Source organism: Bombus terrestris, chromosome 3, assembly GCF_910591885.1.
Source record: "Bombus terrestris chromosome 3, iyBomTerr1.2, whole genome shotgun sequence".
Classification (NCBI taxonomy): domain Eukaryota; kingdom Metazoa; phylum Arthropoda; class Insecta; order Hymenoptera; family Apidae; genus Bombus; species Bombus terrestris.
In genome coordinates this window covers 7,485,414-7,509,359 of record NC_063271.1, presented here as the reverse complement: position 1 = coordinate 7,509,359, position 23,946 = coordinate 7,485,414, and the positions used below count along the sequence as shown (strand labels likewise).

The 23,946-nt window shown below is 26.4% G+C and overlaps 7 protein-coding genes across 27 annotated transcripts in view; 4 read left to right on the top strand and 3 right to left on the bottom strand.

Moving 5' to 3' along the window:
• The first annotated feature begins 31 nt into the window (after positions 1-31).
• Positions 32-1,271, top strand: LOC100651780 (cytochrome c oxidase subunit 5B, mitochondrial). The gene is made up of 3 exons (XM_012318396.3): positions 32-239; positions 392-465; positions 988-1,271. Exons 1-3 carry the CDS (start codon positions 149-151, stop codon positions 1,198-1,200), a joined length of 378 nt encoding a protein of 125 aa, XP_012173786.1. The 5' UTR covers positions 32-148; the 3' UTR covers positions 1,201-1,271.
• A 757-nt stretch (positions 1,272-2,028) lies between these two features.
• LOC100651662 (cyclin-dependent kinases regulatory subunit) lies at positions 2,029-3,519 on the bottom strand. The gene is made up of 3 exons (XM_003402215.4): positions 3,390-3,519; positions 2,843-2,970; positions 2,029-2,732 (listed from the first exon to the last, which is right to left on the bottom strand). The coding sequence occupies exons 1-3, from the start codon at positions 3,446-3,448 to the stop codon at positions 2,632-2,634; spliced, it is 288 nt and encodes a 95-aa protein (XP_003402263.1). The 5' UTR covers positions 3,449-3,519; the 3' UTR covers positions 2,029-2,631.
• LOC100652214 (uncharacterized protein MAL13P1.304) lies at positions 3,504-7,681 on the top strand. Its single transcript, XM_012318395.3, has 3 exons — positions 3,504-3,619; positions 3,717-3,850; positions 4,115-7,681. The coding sequence occupies exons 2-3, from the start codon at positions 3,746-3,748 to the stop codon at positions 5,531-5,533; spliced, it is 1,524 nt and encodes a 507-aa protein (XP_012173785.3). The 5' UTR covers positions 3,504-3,619; positions 3,717-3,745; the 3' UTR covers positions 5,534-7,681.
• Positions 6,738-10,254, bottom strand: LOC100651424 (PSME3-interacting protein). Of its 4 annotated transcripts, none has more exons than XM_048404317.1 (7): positions 9,597-10,237; positions 9,103-9,205; positions 8,736-8,834; positions 8,404-8,623; positions 8,161-8,225; positions 7,655-8,003; positions 6,738-7,299 (listed from the first exon to the last, which is right to left on the bottom strand). In XM_048404317.1, exons 2-6 carry the CDS (start codon positions 9,197-9,199, stop codon positions 7,690-7,692), a joined length of 795 nt encoding a protein of 264 aa, XP_048260274.1. In that variant the 5' UTR covers positions 9,200-9,205; positions 9,597-10,237; the 3' UTR covers positions 6,738-7,299; positions 7,655-7,689. The 4 variants fall into 4 exon arrangements, with proteins under 4 accessions (XP_048260274.1, XP_048260276.1, XP_048260275.1 ...); XM_048404319.1 differs by lacking the exon at positions 6,738-7,299 and having other exon boundaries at positions 7,590-8,003; positions 9,597-9,777; positions 10,166-10,254; XM_048404318.1 differs by lacking the exon at positions 6,738-7,299 and having other exon boundaries at positions 7,590-8,003; positions 9,597-9,777; positions 10,073-10,237.
• A 208-nt stretch (positions 10,255-10,462) lies between these two features.
• Positions 10,463-12,079, bottom strand: LOC100651544 (40S ribosomal protein S7). 2 transcript variants are annotated; one of them, XM_012318421.3, is made up of 5 exons: positions 11,958-12,079; positions 11,422-11,592; positions 10,957-11,138; positions 10,723-10,873; positions 10,463-10,570 (listed from the first exon to the last, which is right to left on the bottom strand). In XM_012318421.3, exons 2-5 carry the CDS (start codon positions 11,590-11,592, stop codon positions 10,493-10,495), a joined length of 582 nt encoding a protein of 193 aa, XP_012173811.1. In that variant the 5' UTR covers positions 11,958-12,079; the 3' UTR covers positions 10,463-10,492. The 2 variants fall into 2 exon arrangements, with proteins under 2 accessions (XP_012173811.1, XP_012173812.1); XM_012318422.3 differs by having other exon boundaries at positions 11,782-11,959.
• Positions 12,080-12,449: 370 nt separating this feature from the next.
• LOC105666721 lies at positions 12,450-13,523 on the top strand. The gene has a single exon (XM_048404313.1). The coding sequence runs from the start codon at positions 12,869-12,871 to the stop codon at positions 13,241-13,243; it is 375 nt and encodes a 124-aa protein (XP_048260270.1). The 5' UTR covers positions 12,450-12,868; the 3' UTR covers positions 13,244-13,523.
• A 465-nt stretch (positions 13,524-13,988) lies between these two features.
• LOC100651303 (putative mediator of RNA polymerase II transcription subunit 26) overlaps positions 13,989-23,946 on the top strand; it is a 69,078-nt gene continuing 59,120 nt past the window's right edge. For 14 of the 17 annotated variants that reach the window (XM_048404276.1, XM_012318426.3, XM_048404272.1 and 11 more), the window contains exons 1-2: positions 13,990-14,168; positions 19,268-19,390. In XM_048404276.1, coding sequence (XP_048260233.1) covers positions 19,298-19,390 — 93 coding nt within the window. In that variant the 5' untranslated portion in view covers positions 13,990-14,168; positions 19,268-19,297. Of the gene's footprint in view, positions 14,169-14,646; positions 14,705-19,267; positions 19,391-23,946 lie in introns of all 17 variants that reach the window. The other 3 variants (XM_048404273.1, XM_048404277.1, XM_048404275.1) reach the window with 3 other exon arrangements.

The window sequence follows — 23,946 nt, the reverse complement described above, 5'->3', positions numbered from 1 at the left end:
TGGCGCTGTAATCAACTTAACTAATCGATCGAATAGTATCGTTAAGATAGGGTTGACACTCTGCAGCTGCTTTCCTACGAATTGTTTGTGCTCTGAAGAGACGTTTCTCTTCGACGAAATATTAACCATATAACGTATAACTTGCAAAATGGCATGGTTATGTAGTCGTACTATTTTTCAGACATGTCGACGACAATTTTACCGCGATGCTGTGAGATATACAAAAGAGAAGGAAAAGAGTAATATAGTTTTTTAAATAATATTAGAATTATTTAAGTGTGCTGTGTTTTTGTGTTACGTAATATGAAAATGTAGTTTATTGATTTTACATCATTTTTTATTTATGTTAAGTACAAAATTCAATATTTATTTAACGAAATTCTTGTTTCAGCTTTTCCCGATCCGCTAGAACTAGCCACGGGTTTGGAAAAACGTGAGATGCTTGCTGCTGCCGCTGGCGATTTTGTAAGTTTCTACATTTAATAATTTTCCGAATCAATGTCACACTTCGAAATCTACATATATTAATAAGATATTCTATAAAATAAATTTTTTAAATCAAATTTTTTATGTTATTTGCAAACTATGATTATCTTCTGAACTTCATCACAAATTAAGTTGATTAAAAAATTAAATTAAAATTAATAAGAGAGAAAGTAATTTGATGTGCATATTCTAATGTAAATCTTTAATCTACTGTTATTATATGTATGTATATCTATATGAAAAATTGTTAAATTAAATAAAATCAAGTTCAGCCCATAAAATGTAAATTAGAACAAATAAATTTATCAATATATTTTCATATTTATTGAATGTATCTTTTATATCTGTGAGACATATTAAAATTATTTTACAATGCATCTTTGCATGTGTATTATAAAAATAAAATATTATATTGTGAAAGTTAAGAATTATAAATTATCCTTCCTGTCAATATCTTAATTAGTTATTAGTTATTATTTGTAATTTATTATCTTATTTCAGGATCCCTATCACATGAAGGCCATAGAAATATCGCGTGATAGCACAAAGGACAATCCAAATTTAGTACCAAGTGCATTCAAAAGTCGTGTTGTTGGTTGCCTTTGCGAAGAAGATACTGCACACGTGAATTGGATGTGGTTGCATGAAGGTCAGCCACGCCGCTGTGAATGTGGTCATTGGTTTAAACTGACTGAAGTTGCTCCTTTAGGATAAGATTTTAATTTAATGTTACTTCTTGTTATTAGTCATTTCTTTAAAATATAGAATTAATATCATATACTAAATATTGTGTTTATTTATTACTTTCTTATATCCTATCTTCATCTTATATATATCCTTTAATTCCAAATAAATTGTTAGTAAATAGAATAGTAAATTATTATTAACTTGTATCATGTTTAACATCATTATTTTAAGATTTTTATCATTTTCAATTAACTTCTATGTAAGGTCTTATGTATTAGTTTTTTTTAGAAAATATTAAAAACCATTTTTCTATAAATTTTCTTTGTAGAAATATAAGAAATATATGAAGCTGTATATACTATAAGAAATATTTCGAACGTTATAATAAATTAATTTCTGATTTGTGTTTCTTATTACCTTTTTTTAATAAATTCTACTACAAATTCTTTTATAATTTCTATTATCTAAATTTATAAACAATTATATAGTTCTGAATAATTGTATGTAACAATTTAAATAATATTAAATGTAAATTGTACAATGATTCAATTACTTCAATTTATGATTATTTAGATGTAAGAAATATTTCCTAGCTATGTACTCATGGATACAATTTATGGAATTTTAATTCATATCTCATTTATTTTTTAATTTTGCAATTTTTATAAAAATTTCTGATATATCTAATGTTGCATTATTTATAATACATAAAACTATATTATGTTTACATTATTTCAAAATTTAATTATATGTATTAAATTATTTGTAACATTGTAATATTACATATTAATTTATGTTATATTACTTATACAAACATAGTAATTTAATACAATAAATAATAAAGTACTAAAGGTATATTTGAAAATATATTTTAATAGTGATATATGATGGATATCTATTACATTCTATATAAAATATCTAATTTATTAGATGATTACATATATACTAGTATATTTGTAAATATAAATTTTATGATTGTGAAGTATTGTAAAAATTATATAAGTAGATGAAATTTCTTTTCTATATTGTATATTGTAAAAATAGCGAATTTCAATATTTATAGATATAGATTTATCACAGTCTCAATGTAGTTTTAGATTTATATATAGGTACTTCATTTTCAAATTCACAACCATAAAAAAGATTACTTAATATTATACAAAGATCAAACTAATGAACATACTATTATGTAGAATTCATTTCGTATTCTGTACAGTAATTACCCCTATGTTGTTATAGATTTTATAAATATTAATTGTACATATTTGACTTAAGCATACGAAACATTATAAGTTTCTTTCTTACACACAAAATTACATACATGACGGTATGTTCTATAAAAATTCCACAAGAATTCTATAATTCTTCTACATGAATTGTATAATTATGCTAACTTGTATTAACTTATTATGCTTTGAATCTATTATAAATAGTATTGAAAGTTCCTAGAAATTTGTTTTAAACACAATATACACTTTGATATTCTCTTTGAAAAGAGGTGTTTCTTGTATTTGTTAAAACATCAGTCCTTGGTCTACGAAACAATAGTACATGTGGTTCTAAAATGTAACAGATATACATAGAAAATTATACTAACTATAATTGAACTGAATGAGATTGTGTTAATATTTTAATAAGTCACCATGTACAAGTGTGTCTATTTTTATACCTGGTACATGCATCATGTAATGTACCCAGCCTGGACTTTGTTGAACTCCTAAATTTCTCCATTCTGTTTCTGACATAAGATGAGTTTTTGGAACATGTCTTGCTAAATCAACTGGCAAAATAACATGCCTGTAAAAACATAAATTTTGAATAACTATAACTATAAACTAATTCTTATTATAATTATATTTATTTAATTATTATGTAAATATTATATAATTAAAATTGTTATTTTACTTACAAACAATAAATTAGTTCTAAATTATTTCCTCCTTTACTACATATATTATTCGAAATGTTTACTTTCAAATGAACATAGAAAATAAGGAAGATAAGAATATAATATAAAGTGATTGTCTTAATGTATTTCTCAAATGAAATAATGTAATGTAAGGTCAAGCATAGATAAATTAAAACCAAATATATCAAATATATTAAATTAAAATTGATATATTTTATACAATTATATGTTAAAGATACTTTGTAAATTTTAATACTTTAATGGTTTATAATATTTTAACATGAACTAAATACTCTTTCGTACAAACCTATATTCATATTTATCATCGTTGTATTTTTCAGAGTATTGTATTTGATCAGCTGGCATTTTGAGTATTAAGATATAAAGATATAAAAATTTCTTTCTTTTATAAAATTTGTTTTCATAACAATCGTATATATGCGTACAATAATAAATTTCACCTTGTTTTCCAGGACGCCAAATAAATTTCAATGTTAGATAAATTTGATACAAGGTGTTTTTTAAAAGCTACAACAGGTAGTAACAAACACGTTTAAGAAACAAATACGCCCTCTTCTAGTTTCACTCAAAAGAGAAATCTACACATACTAAAGTATGTATTTTATTATTACAGATTAATAAAATTTTAATAATTATCACAAAATGCAAGATCTATGCCCATTGTGTTCGAAAAATGGCCTTAAGAATAAAATAAAATTATTGCAAATTAATTTACAAGAGGCTGTATGGGTATGTGAAGAAGAAAAGGCAAGCTTTTTATAACTTTTTTTATTTAAAACATATTTTATTATAGATATAACGTCTGTTACATATTTCATAATGTAATATTTCATTATTTATATATAACCTCATATGTGACAACAAAAATAACTTTACAGAATAAATGTGATTATATATTTGCTCATCTGTAACATATTTGTAACAAATATAAATATAAATAAAAAACAAGTACATAATAATCTATTATCATTTTATTATTGCATTAAATTAATCTATTACTTCTTATTTTAGTGTGTATGGCCTTTTGGATATGAAGATTTTGTATATTGTCCAAGAACAGTAGGAAAAGTTTGGTCTTGTTATTGGAATGATTATAAGCCAACAACACCACGATTAAAAGAAAATCTTATAACATCAAATTCATCAAAGCTACCATTATGTTTTACACCTGTAATACCTAGCAAACATATACAAAAAGAAGTTATCAATAATTCAGATATGCATCCTTCAGAGAATATTAATGCTACACATAACAATTCAAATATAATAAACTCAAATACTAATTTTGATGATCTACATATTTCTGTTTTTAGAGAATCAAGTATGATATCAAACATTAATATCGAAGAACAATACAACGATACCAATACTTTAAATAATGGAACTACTGTAAGTAATGTACATAGCAATAAATTACAATCGATTAATGATAATATAGAAGATATAAAAATTGAGAATGAATGGAAAAATTTATTAAATGAAGATATTAAAGAAAAAAATGATATTTCCATAGAAAATGTTAAAAGTATGAATACTGTCAAGAAGGCGCCAAAAATAACAAGTATTGAAAAAACAAACATTATTATTTCTAATATGAAAATAGGAAATCAGATCCCTAATGTTAAGTTAAGAAATGAAGAATCTGTTCATCAAAAATCAAAGAAGGAAATTTTAGGTGTTGAATCTGTAGATGTTACAGGAACTAAATTGAAACCAGAAGTTGAAGAATTACCAAATTTAGAACCAAGTGAAAATAATGAAAATATATTAAAACCTAATTTAAATATAACTACGATGGAAATAGATGGTTTACCACCTATCACATTATCATTTGAAATTCCAGCATGCTCTACAGCTCCTGAAACAGTAATAGCTAATAGACAACTAGGTAGTTATAAAAGTAATAATACAAAACCAAACAGTTGCAAAGTGAAAGATATAGTTGTAAAACGGAATATAAGTAGTGGTAAAATATATGAGAAATTCAATTTTAGTGCAATTAAGAAAAAGCTGGAATCAAATAATTCCAGCAATATTATTAATAACAAAGATAATTTTTCTAATGCGAAGACACAAATTCAAAAGATAGAAAATGATTCACCAGAACCAAAATCAATTTCAAATGAAAGTAATATTTGTGTATCGAATGAACTTGATAAGTCTTATTCTTCAGATATGAAGATACAAGCTCAGCAAGTAAAAAATGATTCACCAGAAATAATTTCAAATGTGAATGCTACTTGCGTACAAAATCAACTTGATGAATCTGTAACATCCTTATCAAATCAGGAAATTGTGGAATCTGATACTGTAGCAGTCAATGCTAGTGCAAATATAGATACTGTTTTGGAAGAGCTTATATGTAATAATTATAGTATTTCTGAAAATATAAATGATAACTGGATAGAATCTCTATTAACCCAGCGTTAGATTAATGATATACTATAATTAATTGTATTTAGTTACATTCTCTGGACAATATTATACAGTTCCCTATCTCAATCATTTATAGAAAATAATAATAATAATATGTCATTTTATACTATACAGTCCTATTATACAACTAGAATTTTGTTTATTTATGGAAATAAAAAATTGTTACTGATTGTAATTTTAAACTGGAATTATAGAATAATTTTTACAAATAGACTTGTATTAATTATGTTCACTTGATAAGTATTTAGACACTTTGTATTTTTTTGTATGCCTCTAATGTCTTACAATATATGGCTGGCTTTGATTTAACAAAGATACAAAAACTATCATGTGCAAATTGCATACAATATTTAAAACAAGAAATATTTATCAACCACAAGGAGGACTTGGTAAATATAATTATTAGGGGTTATATAAAGATAAGATTTCTTTATATTGTAAAAAATATAACAAAAATTAACAGTACAAAACAAATGGAGAGAAAAATGAAAGTAAAATAAATCATTTTAAAATTTAACAAAATGCACTGTGTTCAATCTTCTCAGCAATTTTAACACTCCTTAAATATTATGTTGTTTCTCAAGATTATAGATTTCATTTTAAGTAAGTGTTATATATAAATATTATATGCACTCATTTTATTTAATTATTTTAATATTTATATTTCTTTAATTATTAGTAAAAATTAAATTATGTTCTGTGCATCAATAATGTTCTGTATTAAATCTCTGTAAACTATTCTCAATTAATTCTTTATTCTGTTATTTAATTTATTTATTCTAAACTTTCATTTATGCTTTCAAAAATTGAACAATTCTGTTTAAGAATCAAGAAATTTGAATTTTGTAATTTTGCCTTGCCACCTGTTGCGTGAACATAATTAAATGTTAATATATATATATACTTCAGCTGTAAATATTGTAAGATTGAATGATGGGAACGGTATGATTATTAGATTTGTTAAATTAGTTTTGCATGCTCTATAATAGTACTGAAAAATAAATATATGGTTTTATAAAGAAAAAATTTTGATGATCTTGAAAGCTTGTAAAAAGAGGGACTGTGAAAAAATCTATTTCCATTTTCACTGTTATATATATATACAACAATAAATAAGACAAATATTTAGGTGATCACAGTTAGCTAGGTCATTCTTTATAATTAATGTAGTATGGGAATATTATATATTTAACAGATATCTACTATACATAGGCACATAACTTTATTATGCAACACATGGTATATTTAAATATATGCATTATAAGTATTATAATAGTCTTTATGACTAATTACATAATACATTTTATAAATATATGATATCGTTCTATTTAAATAATTTGAAAATTTTAGTATAAAAATAATTGTATTTTTATATAATCCTAAAGTAAAGAAATCACTTCTTATCTCTTGTAATCCACGTAAAAAATGTTTATTCTAGATAACTGTACTAGAATCATTTTATTATTCTTTCGTATCACTTAAAAAAGGAGGGAATATAACATAAATATTGTTTTTTAAACATATTTCGACATAAATAATATGTACTGATATTTTCTAGTTGTTTTATGTATATAATGTATGTTACAATATAATACAGTTTATGTATAAATTGTCACGACAATATATTTAATAAAAATGGTCTTTTTAATATAGTGAGTACTGCCATGATGTGATTGTTTCAAAGTATTATAATTGTACATAATACATTTTGAAAATATTTTAAGTGAAAGAAATTGTCACATAGTTTATAATCCAATTACCTAATGAATATAATATTTAAATGAATGTTTTTAAAGAGTAATAATAAAGTAATTCGAAGAGTAATTGCTATTAAATGTATAGTAAGTATTTTTCTATTTTCACAATTATGAATTGATGAAGGAATAATTGCAACAGAATTTTAAGATGTTTACAATGAGTGTTGAAAAGGAAACAAGTATGTTATACAATATAATATATTTTTTAAAAGATTGCAATAATACAATGATGTCAGATTGTATAATATATGAAATCAGAACAGAGTGAAAGTGAAAGTAAAATATGCAGCAAAATTATTGCAAAAAATATATTTATATTGTACAATTACAGTAAATTGCAAAATAAAATGATTGTTACCTATGAATAAAAAGGCGATTGTAAATACTTTGCATTCAGCTTTTTTCTTTATCTTTCAAAATTTTTATTTTTCGACCTAACAGATCATATTTGGAATGATTTGGTTCCGGATCTTGATCTGTATCTGAACTACATTCACTATCACTAGAATCTTCGTAAGTGCCAAGGCCAGGCAAAATTCCAATACACTTCATACCTGTTTCATTTGTTATATTTTTATGTTCTAAAGTATCAGTTTTGAATGTGGGTTCGCATTCAGTTATTATTTGTTCATTTAGTTCACAATCTTCTTTCTTTGATGTGTCTTTGCTTTCATCAGATGACTTTCTTTTAACACCCCGTGCAAGATCTACATAAATACAAAATTAAAATAATATTCAGATTAGGATATCAAGTATTAAAGCCTTTTTATGTACTATTTATGATCTTCAATTACTCTGAATATAATTATCATTTTCGCATAATAATTAAATAATTTATAAAGATGACATTGAATTTTTATTTACCTTCTTTTTGTTTTTCAGGGCGTTTAACTACAACACCAGCTAATAATTTTAATTGCGAAGTACGACTACAAGAAGAAAAAATATATCTCTTAACATTATAAAATATAAACATAATAATAGAAATGAGCAAGAATTAAAAATATTTATTAAATATCATGTTATCAATTTTATGATATTGGAGATATAATATTACAAAAATGAGTCATGCTTGTTAAAGTTGCATTAGATGAAGTAATATATTACCTTCCAGAAGAAATATTTTTATTTACAATTTGAGGATTTTTTAATTCTTGTTTTAATTTTTCATTTAAGGATTTTTCTTGTAATGAAGCAACAGCAGCTTTGAAATCTCGCATTTCTTTTTCTTCTTCAAGATTTTTTTTACGCTCTTCTTCTAATTTTGTTCTATCCACCAAATCCAAAAATTCCACTTCATCATCATCTAAACCTTTTATCATATTTTCTGTGAATGAAGAAGATAATTACATAACACAATGAAACATATAATTATAACTTATAAAGGAATATGCATGATTTTATGTGTAATTACATACATTCTAAAATTGTTAACTTACTCAACTTATGTGCTTCCTCATATTCTGCATCTCTTTTGTTTTTTTGTTCTTGTAATCGTTCATATAAAGATCTTGTATCATATGGTTCTTCTGGAGCTTCTATAAAAATCAAAAAACATATATGTGATACTTTTATAATGATTAATAATTAAAAAAATAAGTAAAAAAATATACGCATAGATAATTACAATTAAGTCACATTATTATAATTATAATCTAATTATTCATTTGTAAAAACAATAAAGACAAGAACTAGATATCTTAATTAATTTTATACATATTGCAGCTTTTAATTAAATAAATATTACTATTATAGAAGATAGCTGAGATTTAATATATACATATAAAATGAAAATATGAGAATGACCTAATGGTTGGTCTGCAGTTCGTACACGTTCCCATTCTTCTTGTCGTATTCTTCGCTGTTCTGCAATTTCGGCTTCTGATATAAATCCTGAACTCATAATGATCTAGAAAAAAAATTGAACAAAAATTACATATACACAAGGCATTGATTATTTATTTGCTATAATTAATAGTTGACATAGCAATATATAGAAAATAGTAATTAATTGTTCAATTTCTTATTAATTATAATATATATTCGACAAATATAATGATTATTATCATTTTTTATCATAATGTTTTAATAAAATTAAATAGCGAATATTATATAAGAAAACATTATTTGATTATAAATTTTATGAAGAAACAAAAATGCGAATATCACTTTCCAAAGAATGAAATTAAAAAATAGATGCATAAAAATAAAACTTTTGAATATATAAAAAAGTGAAAAAGAAAATAAAATCAGTAATGTTATATACTATATATATTTAGAGTACTTATATTAATACTTACCACTGTTATGTATACTAAACTTTGACAGAGTAATAGCACAAGAACTATATATTTTCAGTGTTTCTAAAGTTTTTATAAACATTCAACATTTATAATTAGTTATCCACTCCTTATCATAACGTAAATGTTAAAATAAAATTTCTTTAATACAATTTTTTGAAGGCTTTGATTTTGAAGGGTACTTTAAATTAAGAATTTTAAACATTAGATTAAGTGACTTAAAACATTAATATTTTTCTAGGAATATTTGGCACTCGAAATTTTAAACACGAAAAATTTCCTTTTTCAAATTTGTTAATTAGCAACAAGTTGTTACGAAATGTTAGCGACTTTTTCATTTAGTTAAAATATTCTTAGTGTATAGATAAAATTAATAATGTTCAAAATTCGTGATTAAAGATAAATACATATTTAATATTTTCTAAAAGATATGTAGGTTAAGTTCTAGATTTACACTTGAACAATTATAAAATTACAGAGTTATATACGTTGAATATTTTCTTATAAATAGATCTCTTATTTATACAATCAAAACCGGATTAAACAACGTTTTATATTATCCTATCAACCTATGTCACGAAAACGACGCTCGATCTTGAAACACTGCAAATTAACTGCTCGTACTTAGGTACTCCAACATTTTATGCGCATGCGTGAAACATTACGAGTATAATATATACGCACACTTAGATGCATATATGTAAAATATAAATGACTAAGTTCAATTATATATATAATTTTGTGGTTTTCAAACTTTTCGTATTTTGTACTAATCTGAAGAAAATAACAAACATGTTAAATTTTGATGATTAATATCATAAATTTCATGAACTCAAAATGGGAAAATAACAATCTGAGAAAAAAAGTATTTCAAATATTTTTATTCTTTAAACATATTATACATAAGTTTCTGGAAATTCAAATGTTACATCCCGACCTGTTAGCTTCTTATAGACAGCAGCAAAGGTATCAACCTAGTAAATGAAAATGTTACATTAAATACTTTATATTAACTGCCATTAGAGAATACAAATATGAGTAATTTATATTTGTCACTTGCACAAATAAAAATGAAAAATAAAATACAGTACATTACAGAAACATTTACCATTAAAAATGTATTTACCTTGTGTTCAATGTTTGTTTGCTCATTTTTATCTAAATGAACTTTAATAAGCTGTGTTCCATCAAGTTTAATTCTGATGCGTTTTCCAACAATCTCTACAGGGTACACTAAATCCTCTAATAGTGCATCATACACTGCAGTTAAGGTACGGCTGGAAAATACATTTAATTGTTAGTTTATACAGTAATATATATACAGTATACTATTAATATTTTTAGTAATAATGTAACATACCTTCTAGGTCTCTTTTGCTTATTCTTAGTACGTGTTTTTCTTGTTGGTTTGGGCAAAATCTTACGTTCTCCAACAAACATCACATGCTTTCCAGAAAATTTCTTTTCTAGTTCACGTACAAGTCTAGTTTGAATTTTTTGAAATGCCTTTAACTTTGGCATAGGTACATATATAATAATGCACTACAACAAATATTAATTTATTTTATATATATTATCATACATTTAGAATCATAATTTTAATTTCAAGCATTATATGTATCTAATATGCTGTTCTGTCATTTGTAATGAAAAAAGTAATGAATTATAAATATTGTTTATTATATAGTTTTTGAATATAATCAGTTTAGATTCATAATTAATTAATATTATCAGTATTAGCTGCTAAATAGATACTGAATCAAAATTAAGTTATATGGATGCAGCAATTGAAAAGTTATTGTGCAAAATAACATGTCATTTTTACCTTTTTATTGTTAGTTTCAATTTCACGTGCTTTAGTGATATAAAGTTCTCTTAATTGCGATTTTAAATCACTATTCATTTCCAGTTCCAGCAGAGCTTGGGAAATGCTAGCTTCGAACGCATCAGGTTCGGCCCCGCCACTTTTTATTATTTTTGCGTTTGCTGTGAACATCTGAAAAATATTTTAAGGTTAAGATTTCTTCTTGTTTATACACTGATACTTTATAAGTCTTACATAGTTATTTTATTTAATGATAATTTTAATTATAGAATATGAATTTTATTTGAAACTCATGATGTAGACAAAAATATAATTTTAAAGTTAAATGCTACAAACTACGATATGCTGTCAAATAAGTACATTGTATCCAATAGAATCCAATTTTATCACATCTTATATATACGATCCGAAGAAAAATATTACTTCATCTGACACATCGTTATATTGTGAATAACATGCAAAGTATCATTTAACATTTTCTAATTCATTTTAACTTCGTTTTTAGCTAAAAATTAAACTGTAACTCAAATGTATACCTTGACGATATCCGTACCGCATGAAAAAGATCCAATATGCCCTCAGATAGAAATGCCAACTGTTTTGCCCACAAAATGTCTCTATATTTCTATTGTATTATACTATTTATTATAAAATACAAAAATATGATCTTTCATTCGCTATTATATCATTAATTATGTTTTAAGAAATACTCTAAATTCATTAGCTTTACTTAAAAATATTTTTTAATGATTTAATCCTAAAATTTTTATTATATTCGTATTTTCACGAAAATTTGTTTTCTAAAAATTTTGACATCTTTTATAGAATAAATTATTAGATAAATAAAACAAGTTTTTAATATAATTATGATATATATTTTTTAATACATACATTTTTTGTATCTATAAGGATTTGATAATCTGCTAAATAAAATTTTTTAATAAGCCGTCAGTCTAGGGAAAACCGTCCGGAAAGTGAGCTGTGACTAGTTCCGAAAATCATCATGGAAGAAAAGAAGAAGACACTTTATGTATCTCTGTCTGTCTTACAAGATCGCGAATTTTGTTGTCTTCCATGGTGATTTTTCACGATTAGACGCGACTCAATCTTTGAACAGTTTTCCCTAGTGAGTGTCGAAATCGGTTGATATAATTGTAAGACATAACGTTATTTATGTATATATTTTAACTTATAGATCTAACATAACAAATCGGCCTTTCAGAAGTTAGTTTTATTTCATAATCTTAAATCTTTGAATGAATTTTGTCTGAAAGATGTATTTACTCTAAGGAAAAGTGAGGTCAATAGGTATACCTTACTTCAAAACATAGTAGAATTAGAACACGTTCAGGGTAATGCCATATTACATGATAATTCGTGTTTTATAAAATGCACATTTGTTATTGAATTTGAATAAGACGTATAAGCGTTTAAAGTATATACCATCATGGGAGATGAAAAAGCTGCATATCATTATGAAGAAGGAAAAGAAAAAAGGATGCCCTTTACCATCTTTGGTGAACCAATAATTAAAACACATTGTCAAAGAAATGCTATGATATCTGCTATTTCTGGTGGCATGGCTGGTGGTTTAATAGCATTTTTGTTTACTAGTAATCCAAGAATGTCTACACGAATAGGGGTAATTACTTACGGTGTAATAGGAATTACTGGTGCACTTTATTGTACATACGATGAAATACAATCAAGAAGTGAAAGAAGAGAATTTAGGAAACTTATGTATGTAGAAACTCATAAAGCCCAAATCAAGGATACAAACTCAGATGATAATGTATCAAACCCAAAACTTGAAAGTATTTAAAGTTTTTATTTATACAAAACGTATTATAGATACAGGTACATAAGTTTTCTTAATTGTGAATAATGTATAATTGTAAAATATAATTGATCTATATTTGTAACAAAATTTATATTTTGTTATGCTTATGTATCAATTCGTAATATTATGCAAATAATTATTATATGTTAATAGAGAATAAAATGATGTGAGAATATCATTACTTTCTTGTGTAGTATGTAAATGCAAGCAGATAGTAAGTGCACATCAATTAATAATTAATAAAACAATAATTAAACAAAGATCATGCTAAGATTATTAAGTTCCCCATTGATACAATTATCCTTTGTCTATAACTTACTTAATGTACAAATTAATAACAAGTTCTAATACTTTCTATATAATAGAAAATAATACAAATTTTCTATTTTGTTATATAAGATATGAAATAATCATTCAAGTACCGAACAGCTTTAAAAAAATATTAATCCATCTATTTTAGTGTAATACATTTACATATATTGTATGTATGTAATTGTTGTAATTCTTGTGTTATATAAATAATCTTACATATATATTTAAGATTTGAGCAATTTCTTATTATGTAAGTTCAAATAAATTTTCTAAATCAATGTTCCCGGTAATCTACACAGAGGGCGCTGAAGAGAGTATGATATCATGCGAAATTCTGTCTGTTATATGCTCATTGGTGTTTGCCGTTTGGTGGGGTGTGTATGACATCACGACGCATGTTTCATACTATCGAATATGCTATGCTGAGTGACAGGTGGTGTAGTAGTTCTGTTACGTACCGTGTATCGAGGATACAAGTCGTATCCTCGCGTCACGCGATCGGCACGTTGTCATTCGTAGGTGTCAGTGTTAAGTTTTGTGATGCATACCACGATTTCACGCAATCTACCTGAGAGATTCGACTCTACGAAAAGAGGTGAGTTTGTTATTCTCAGTAATATCTCAAATTTCATCTTTTAAAACCTAATGTTATCTTCGTAAAAAATTCAAGTAGAAGATTAATCAAATTTTTTAGAAATAAGAGTAATTCTACCTATTCGGTAGTACTTACATATAAATGTAAAAAAGCTTTTTTTTTTCAATTACTTATGTTTAAACAATTGATTAGTTTTGAATGTGATAATCGATGAATTTATAGATTCAGTGTTGCGTTTTATGAAAACGTGACTCAGGAGGACTTGGAGACGATGGTCGAATGTGGTTAAGATATGATGATTTTTTTTATACATAAACAATGAATAGTAGTCTCTTAGCTTTCAATATGTGTCGTTTGTAATCTTCGTATGGTATCTACTCGTTCGACATCAAGCAAAGAAAGATATCTATTTTGGCCAAGATCCGATGACATTTGTGACAAGTTTTTGGTATGAAAAAGGACAATTTATTTTTTCCAGTGTTTTTGAGACAGCTATACAACAGGCCAGGCATAGGGCCACACGGAATTTTATTTGTGTGAGTAAACACGAGTGTATTACAAATTACAATATGATTTCCGAATATAGTTTCTGGTAAAGAGGTGTTTACAAAAGGTTAAGGTGCATGCGTAATGCATCCAGGGTCTACCTTTCCTATGGTCAACTAACAAAACTCTTCATTTTCATTTCTTCACTTTTTTCCTTTTTCTTTCTTTCTTTTCTCTTTAACATCTATTTTTCAATTGGTTAAATAATTTTACTTTTTGAATATGACAGAAGTTGTCTCGTATGACATAATTTTTTGAAGTGAATGTAAATTCTCTTAAATTAGTACGTTAAATGGAATTACGATCATGTTTATGATACGTATACATATGTATGCCGAGTAAATTGTATTCGAACTTAAAAAATTTAAAACGCGCGATTGTGATACGAACATATGCAAGTATGTACAATGTACATATATCAGTTTTAAATATTATATGGATAAGGTTAAATAGTATAATATATTCAAAAAATTTTATTTCTATTACAACGTATATATTTTTCGATATAATTTATTATAGTATATTGAAAGTGTCTTTCCTCTAAACCACCGACTCTTCAATATTTCGGTCAGTATCGATTGCAGGATATGAAACTGGGTAGGGTCCTCCATTTGAACTATCTCAATGCGGATTCTGGCTTTGCATATCTTCTCTCGTTTAAAGATTTTTCCAAAACTTGTAATAGGAAATGATATCTTTTCTTGAATATAAATTTATTTGTTTTAAGTATTTGGTATTTTTTTTTTTTTTCGAGTGTAATATTCCATTTTTGTACAACATTTTTAGAAATATTATTTCCTATTCCTATTTCTTTTTGAAAATAATAGAATATATTTCGATATATAAACTTTATAATTAAAATTTTTATAAACATACATAATAATAATACATTTGTATTATTTAACCAATATTTTTTGTTACTAAATTACTTCTTCTAAATTAAATAACTTTTTTTAAAATAATGCAATTTTAACATTAGATGTAATACAATAATTCTTACATTAGAAGGTTTAGATCATAAAATTAACAAAAACAAGTTATTAAAATTAGTGATATATTGTAATTATGAAAATGAAAAAACAATGTTTTCAATAAAAGAAACAATTTCTGAGTTTAGTAAAAAATTTTATACACGAATAATTTCACAAGATAAGTTAAAAGAATCAAATCTAAAATTGATGATATTCAAAAGGTTTCATTAAATTACTTTGTAATGATCTTTTTATTTATTATAAGATATGTCGCTAATGGTCTATGTCAGTTATTCTCATTTTCCTCTTTCATATCTGGAGCAGTGTGAAAGTACATTCGTGATTACGTTGGTCATTGACTTCTGATGAATCTTCACAGTCGATTGCTGCTTAAGAGCAACTTAACGTTTTTACAATATTAACAAATAGTGAGCTAACGTGAATTAATTTTCTAATAATTGGGGAACATATGCAGGAGAAATAAACGATAGGGTGAATGATTCTATAAAATAATGATCCTTATTTAACAGATTGTAGATATTTATGTATTTATGTAATTTATGTATAATGCACGGATGCAAAAATATATGGAATACTTAAAGTAAAGTACTCGTTATGATATTTAGAGGGTAAAATAAAAATCTGTTTTTAGTTTCTTTTTCTTCATATTATAAATATGTTGTATTACAATGTATTATATATTAGAATCATATTAGTAAAAATATAAAATTGCATAAACATCCGCAGTCTATTTATAATATAACGAATATTATTGACTGTTTAAATAATTTGATGACTTTTGTGAAGTGTACGTTTGCGATAAATATCTTGCAACTTCTATGAACATTTTCGTATTTGTTTGAAGCATCACCAATGTAATTGTGACATGTCATACAAAATCTTTTCTATCATACATTATCATAATATATTGCGAAAAATTTGTGTCACGTATTTTCTATATAATTTTCAATTTTAAACGATCGAAGACTGATCATAAGAGATGTTCCCACGTAGAAGAAATTGGTAACACTTCCCAAACAAATGGGGTTCATGCATTGAGAGTGTTCCGAATGTGGTGAATTGGGCCAGTGCCATTTATCGCCCTACATCTTGGAATCACGATATATACCGCCACCTTTCACCATTGATTTGATGTATTTAAGGTTAAATTCCTTCCTAAGATACTACCTCTCACTTCATATCTATTTTTTCGCCTATACGTCAGGATTCTTACGATAACGTAGATCTCATTAAAGCGTTTTGCTCGTTAAGAAATTCATTGAAAAGCAAGAAAAAAAGCGAGATACATTAGATGCTCTGATGGTTGTAATAGATAGCGTAATTCTGTTCTTTCATAATGATACGACGTATTCAGTTCGCATTCTAATAGGAATCGTTCCTTTAACAGGTAGGGAAACTTTAGCTGGCTCGCAGATATTATGAATCAGAAAGATTGTATCTGGATGAGAAATTTATGTACGATTTTCCTTGGAAACCAACGTTTTGCAATTATTAACTCTCTGTAACATCATGTGACCTGGAAGATATATATCTCGATTTTTTAAATTCTATTTCATTTATTCGTAATTACATATATTATATTCTATTAGTATATAATTATTTTGTAACTGAATAATTTATTTACAATCGTTTTGAGATCGCAGGCTCAAATAAAAATCTGTAATCGACGAAGATTCATTCAAATTCATATTGTTGTGAACATCATTTAAAAAATAGAATTTATATAGACGATTATTTTACTTACTAAATATCGTAACAAGTAACTACATTTTGGATACGCTTTAGTAATTATATTTCGTTAACTCGCCATTAAGTGAAATAATAAATTATTATTAGATATCCATCATTGAATTTTGTGTTAAGCAAAATTGACGTTAATATAATGTTGCATAACTCTGCTAATTGGCTTCATGCTTAATTGATTGTTACGTATAAGGGGGTATTTACGTGGAACTACTATTAATAATATTAACCAGTTGCGCGTTTGTTTCTGAGAGCAAATCTAATAGGTATTTTTAAAATACCTAATCTTTGATCGTGAAGAACTATAACACTGTGATTTAGTAAATAAAATTACCAAATACATGTCTGTTATAATTGTAGTGATATGGATAACGTTATAATATAGATGATCTATTAAGTATACTATTATTAAATAATAGTATTTTTTAAATTAAAAATGATTGAAAATTTTAGCTGCCCGTTTTTGTAAACTGAGCTAACAGATGTTGCAATTTATTTCGAAATATAATTTTCATCATTATAATTCACATTAGGACCGAATCATCAGAAGCGATTTTCATCCTTAATAGAACATAACTTTCACTACATATACTACACGAAGATAACAAATGGCTTTAAATCGTTTTACTGGATTGTAATTGGATTGAAATCGTTTATATCACTTTTTAAAGTGTCATATGTATAAGACTTATGACACTACATATGTACTGCAATAAATCTATATTCATCATCAATTTCGCTGTTAAAATCACAGTAATTGATTTTGAAGATATAATTTTGTTGTTTGCTCATGTCTGTTTATTAAATATATGACCAAATACTGGTTTCTCAATTTTTGCATATTTATTATATTTTCAATTAACTCAAATTTCAATGTAGAATTAAAAAATTTATGAGAAACAACATCTGAGAATCTAAGTTACTCGATACTTTAATATTAATAATGAAGAATTTATAACACTGCAATTGTTTCTTTTTTTTATATGTGTAAAGTAAAGATATTTACACGTGTAATACAATATTACATGGTATTTATTTTTACAGACATGTTCACACTTACTTGATTCTTTAGGTACCTACCCACTTGTTTTTCTAATCTCTGTCACGCATCTCGCACATTATCTTCTACATCCTTATGTAACTTATACGCTCTATTCGAATCTATACATGCATATACCCATTTGCGAGAAGATACTCTTTCCAGTATCAAGTTTTTCTTGTCCTTTTTCTATTCTACGCATATTGACTGTAATAATTTACTTGACTGCAAATAAGGTATAAGTATCTCTCTCTCTCACACACACAGTATAGTTTGCTTGTTATTGGCGATACTCTGATATTTAATACGCTGATGTTAGAGTCACCAGCATATTGTAAAATTCATGACATTTAAATCACAGATATCTAGGAATAATACTTCAAAGTTTTATTGCATTTACTTAATGCGATTTGATTATTATTTCATAAAACTCAAATATGCAAATTTTACGACAGCGTCAAATAATATTTATATAATATTGGATTTTGGAGAATATAGACGAAATAATTGAGAATAAAGTTTTGACTTTTCACGCATGCGTTTGCGCTTACGATTATTTAGTTGTAAAATGTATACGCATATGTATTTATCGTGTCATATATGTATATATCATATAATTGTCATATGTACATATTAAATAAAATATATTATCGTTACGATATTACATATGCTACCAACAGAAACATTCAGTCACGAAATTAAAATTGGTCAATTGAACGAACGGATTGGACATGATGATTTTAGATAATATGATTTAACCATTGTTTGATTGTGTATAGATTGTGCTGGGACAAGGTTGGGGAATCTATATGGGGCAATGCGTGTCTCGTAAGGCGGGCGCCGTCATCGCAACCGGTCATCGCGACTCGCTCACCTATCGTATCATGGATAAACCTGCCAAGGTAAATCATTTGCAAATATTCCGATTTTTTATTACAAAATAACAAAGATAACTTTAGAATAAAAACATAATATATATTATAATTAATGAAGGAGATAGTTTCCAAATTACATAAACTGTTACGATAATTTTATAATATCCCTTTAATACGTTGAATTGACTGAAATTTGTTATTGGAACGTCGAGCAAGTTGACGGAAAAATTACTACGAAGCAACAGAATGAAATAATCGAGTATCGAGATAAATGTCGAAGGATCATGAAGAGAATCGTACTGGGATATCCTTTAGATTTTATAAACAATCATTTGAGTAATCTTCCTGGTGCATAAATTATCTTTGGAGAATATTCTTTTATGTATCATATCGTATATGAGTTATATATTCTAATATATTATAAATTAAAATATCTTTCGGAGAAGTTTACTTATATAACGATGAAACTATGTTTGTGTTTGAGCGAGGAAAAAATAATTTTTTGTTACACACGACGTTGATTCTTAATTTACAATTTGAAATTATAACATGTTAATGTAGTTCAAACTGGAAAATTTCTTTACGATTGGAAATTATTAACTCGAAGGGTAATTATTGTTGATATTAATAGTTGTTAATTGTTATTTTGTAATAATTGCAAATAAAGTATATATAAATATTTAATTATAAATAAGGATAATTTGCATTGCGTATTATCTGTACGTAAATTAAGTACGTAATTATGTATGTACATTAATCTAAGAAATATATTCAAGCAATATTTTTAGTAGAGCGAAATACAGTTTCTTTTAGCTTCCGGTATATACATCTCGTTAGTATTTTTTTCAGATCTCTAAATTTGTATACAATAGCGTATAACACCAATAGTAAATCAGAATACACAGAGTGCTATGAACCATGTATGCTCATTATTTATTGCAGTTGAATGATGAAATCTTAAGAAAGCATCTCATTGATATTAATTACATGCTTCAGTTCGCGAACAACGTAAAATTCACATCATTGTACTTTACTCTTATTCTTAGCATCGTTAGATGACCTTCCTTAACATTTTTACTAACTTCGCAAAGATGTTAAGCAATTTTTGAAATTTTTTTTAATAGTATGGAACGCTACTTTTATTCTGTGATATTTATTTATCATATTTTCCCATCTTTTTATACTTTACATTACACACAAAAGTATTATCTTTTATCTGTATTTATTTGTATGTATACAGGGTGTCCCAGGTTTTAATAGGCGAAACTACTGAAAAAAGTTTATTACTTTGATAAGACAATCCACCTTCGCTCCTTCGTTCTCTCTTTTGTTTTAAGCCTTATTCGAAGCAAAAAGAAGTGCACGGTAAGCCACTTATACAGTTTGAGAGAATTGATTAGTCTACAGTTTGAGGCTAATGTCGTTTTGGTAAATTGTGCCAGGTATTTTATGTAATTCTTACATTTTTTGGAATTTTTAAGTTTTACTGCATTAACTTTTTATATTTTAATATGTGATACCAAACTGGTCAAATAAAGAAAAGAACGCAGTGTAACAATTCTTCTTTACGTTTAATACATCACATTTTTGTTTGTCATAAGTATGTCATAGTACAATTACGAACATATTTCTTCGAATAAATGCACCGTTAATTATCGCTTTCTAAGAATGTTGAAAACTATGTTTGTCAATTATTTTTGACACACAATACAAACAGTTTTTATCAATGGAATAGCGTTTGAATTCTCGAATTTCATCCAATTGTTGCAAAGTTATGATCATTTGAAGTTAATGATTATCAATTTTTCGCTCTGTTTACTTCATGCATTAACTACTTCTTTTTTACAACTTTCTCATCATGTTGCCGATGAAAAATTGTACTTTTATAAATTCCTTGGAACCTATAGACTGGTTTCTTACAAGTATTTTTGGTGCATCAGCTACACAAAAGTGGACCATTTTCTACCATCCGCCAGTTTCGCCTTTAAGACCTGCGATATCTTGTACATTAAAATCGAACAATTAAAATATTGGTTCATTAGTATTGGCGTACTCATTATAAAAGTGTCTACAATGGGTACACGAAGTTAGTATACAATATAAATATAATGATACCGTCCAAAATAAAGAGAAGGGTAAACATTAATATCAAAGACTAAGACATTTACCTGTTATCCTTCTCTATTAGTAAACAGTTGGTCTTCTTTTCGTTCCAAATAATACATCTGGTGACATAAAATTTGAACGAACAATATATTGGTTTAAAAATATTGTGTTATCAAATTTTTGCAACGGTGCGTGTACATTCTTTTTCGAAAGAAAGTTTTAATTTCGAATAATTGCGAAGAAATTGGTGTAGTGCAAAGTACATTAATATTGATTTGTGTCGAAAGAAGCGGCGGATATAAGAAACTTTAAATTAGTAAATTTCAATGGAATTGATTGATTCAAAGAAGAAAGGATAGAAAATATTTTACACGGTCGAGTTGTTCGTACGAACGAGCAGATTTTCATTTTCTTGCTTGTATGCACAAGTAAAATGTGTGCTCGAATGGACATGAATGAGTTGGTGAAAGCGAGGGAGGTTTCAAAGAGAAAAAGGGGAAGGAACGAATACAACGGCGTGTGTTGATGGATTTCAATTACAGGTCTGGTATTTTATAAGCAAAGCAATTGATTTGCATTCGTGAATTGGTTTGAACGAGATACAAAGGATCGTAAAATGTTTCAATAGCATGACAAATGTTTTATACTTCGTGCATACCTAATATGATAAATATAAGGTAAAAGATATTCAATAAAATACAACAAAAAATAGTTGTTAGAAACAAATGACTAAACATGAAATTTATATACGGATAATTATTTCTCATGTCTAAACTATCGTTATATACGATTCGGTATAGAAGAATAATGTTATAAGGTTCACCTTTACGAAGATAAAAGACATTAGAAAGTGCAAAGATGAATTGACAGTTATGTATATTAAATTTCACAGTGCTAAATTATTTAATACCATAGAAAATATCTAGAGATCTGAAGTAATAATTATCTACTCTAATCGCATCAACGTTTAGTAGGATATCGAATAACTTTAAAGCCGCAACATTCTATATTTTATACATACATACAAGATCGGATATTCGTCAGGTAGTATCGATACAGTACCTGATATGCATTTATCGTCATGTTCTTTTTGATTATTCGAAAATAAAGTATTGTTTCTGGTATCTTGAAATATAAAAATGGTTATATTACGCACATATTGGACATATGTTACGTGAAATTTATAAAAGTTACACAATTTTTATCATACCATTACGCACATATTATTTTCATTTTTCGTATGACGATTTTTACTTACTTTCACCGTTGAAAATTTTCATGCAATGTTGCACGTTAGTGCCGCAGTTTTTCTTCTTACTTTTTGCTACAATCTAATTGAATCTTAATCTTAAAAATATTCTTAAAATTTAGAAAGTCTCGAACTGTTCGAATCGAACGTGTATTGAAGGATGGCGAATAAGTGTCCTAACTGCATACCCACCTACTTTTCAGTACATTCCACGTAGCGATTCTACACATTAGCGTAGCTAGCTTCACAGTTTCGTTGTAAAGGAAATTTTATTTCGTAAATGCGCCCTTTAAAATTGTATACCAAGGAAATTATTCTATCTTCGTGTTTCGAGATACTTTTCTGAGCTGATGTAAATTGTTGATATTAAAGAATATACGGAATAATGGAACAACATAAATAGAAATTAGTATAACAAAGTTACATTAGTATTTACAAAGTAAATAGAAATTTTTGTATAAGAAAATAGATGTAAAAATATTTGTAATTTAACGTAGCAAAAATTGTAATTTACGATATACCGTGAGAAATTAAATACAGTTGATAGCAATAAGATCTTTCGGAATTTTCTTATCGTTGGTTACGCCACTGCTTAGACAAAATATACATCACAGGCTTTCTTGTTCTTCTCCGTCCTTTCACTCCACCATTTGTAGCATTTCAATATACATGCTTGATTTTGTACATTACTTCCTTCGTTGAATTCGCCTGAAGGCTCTTCTTTTTATGCGTTACGCGTTCAAGAACTTGTTCCGACGTTTTAGATCAAGTTATGTATACGTATACCTACTACACACAAATTCCTGGCGAGTGGAAAGTTTGTGCAAAATGTTCCCGAATTGATCATAGCGATCGATCTTTGTTTGAGTAAATTAAACTTTATAGTTTTCGAGAATTTACGATATTGCGATCTCGTTAATTTGAATTGCAAGTTTACGTAAACGAATGAATTACCTTGCTTCATTTATTAATTCAACGATTATATAACTGTACTTGACTATGGTAATATCTTTATATCATACACGATATTTTATTTCTATTTAATAATCCAGTATCTAATTGGGAAATTTATTTTCACATGTAAATTGAAAATTTATTATCCTTTACCGTGCCAGTGAAATAGCGTTAGAATTATTTTCTCTTATATATCACTTATAAAATACTTGACTAAATTAAATTTATTCGGGCAATTATCTTGGACAAATATTTAGTCTCAAGGTTTTTTCAA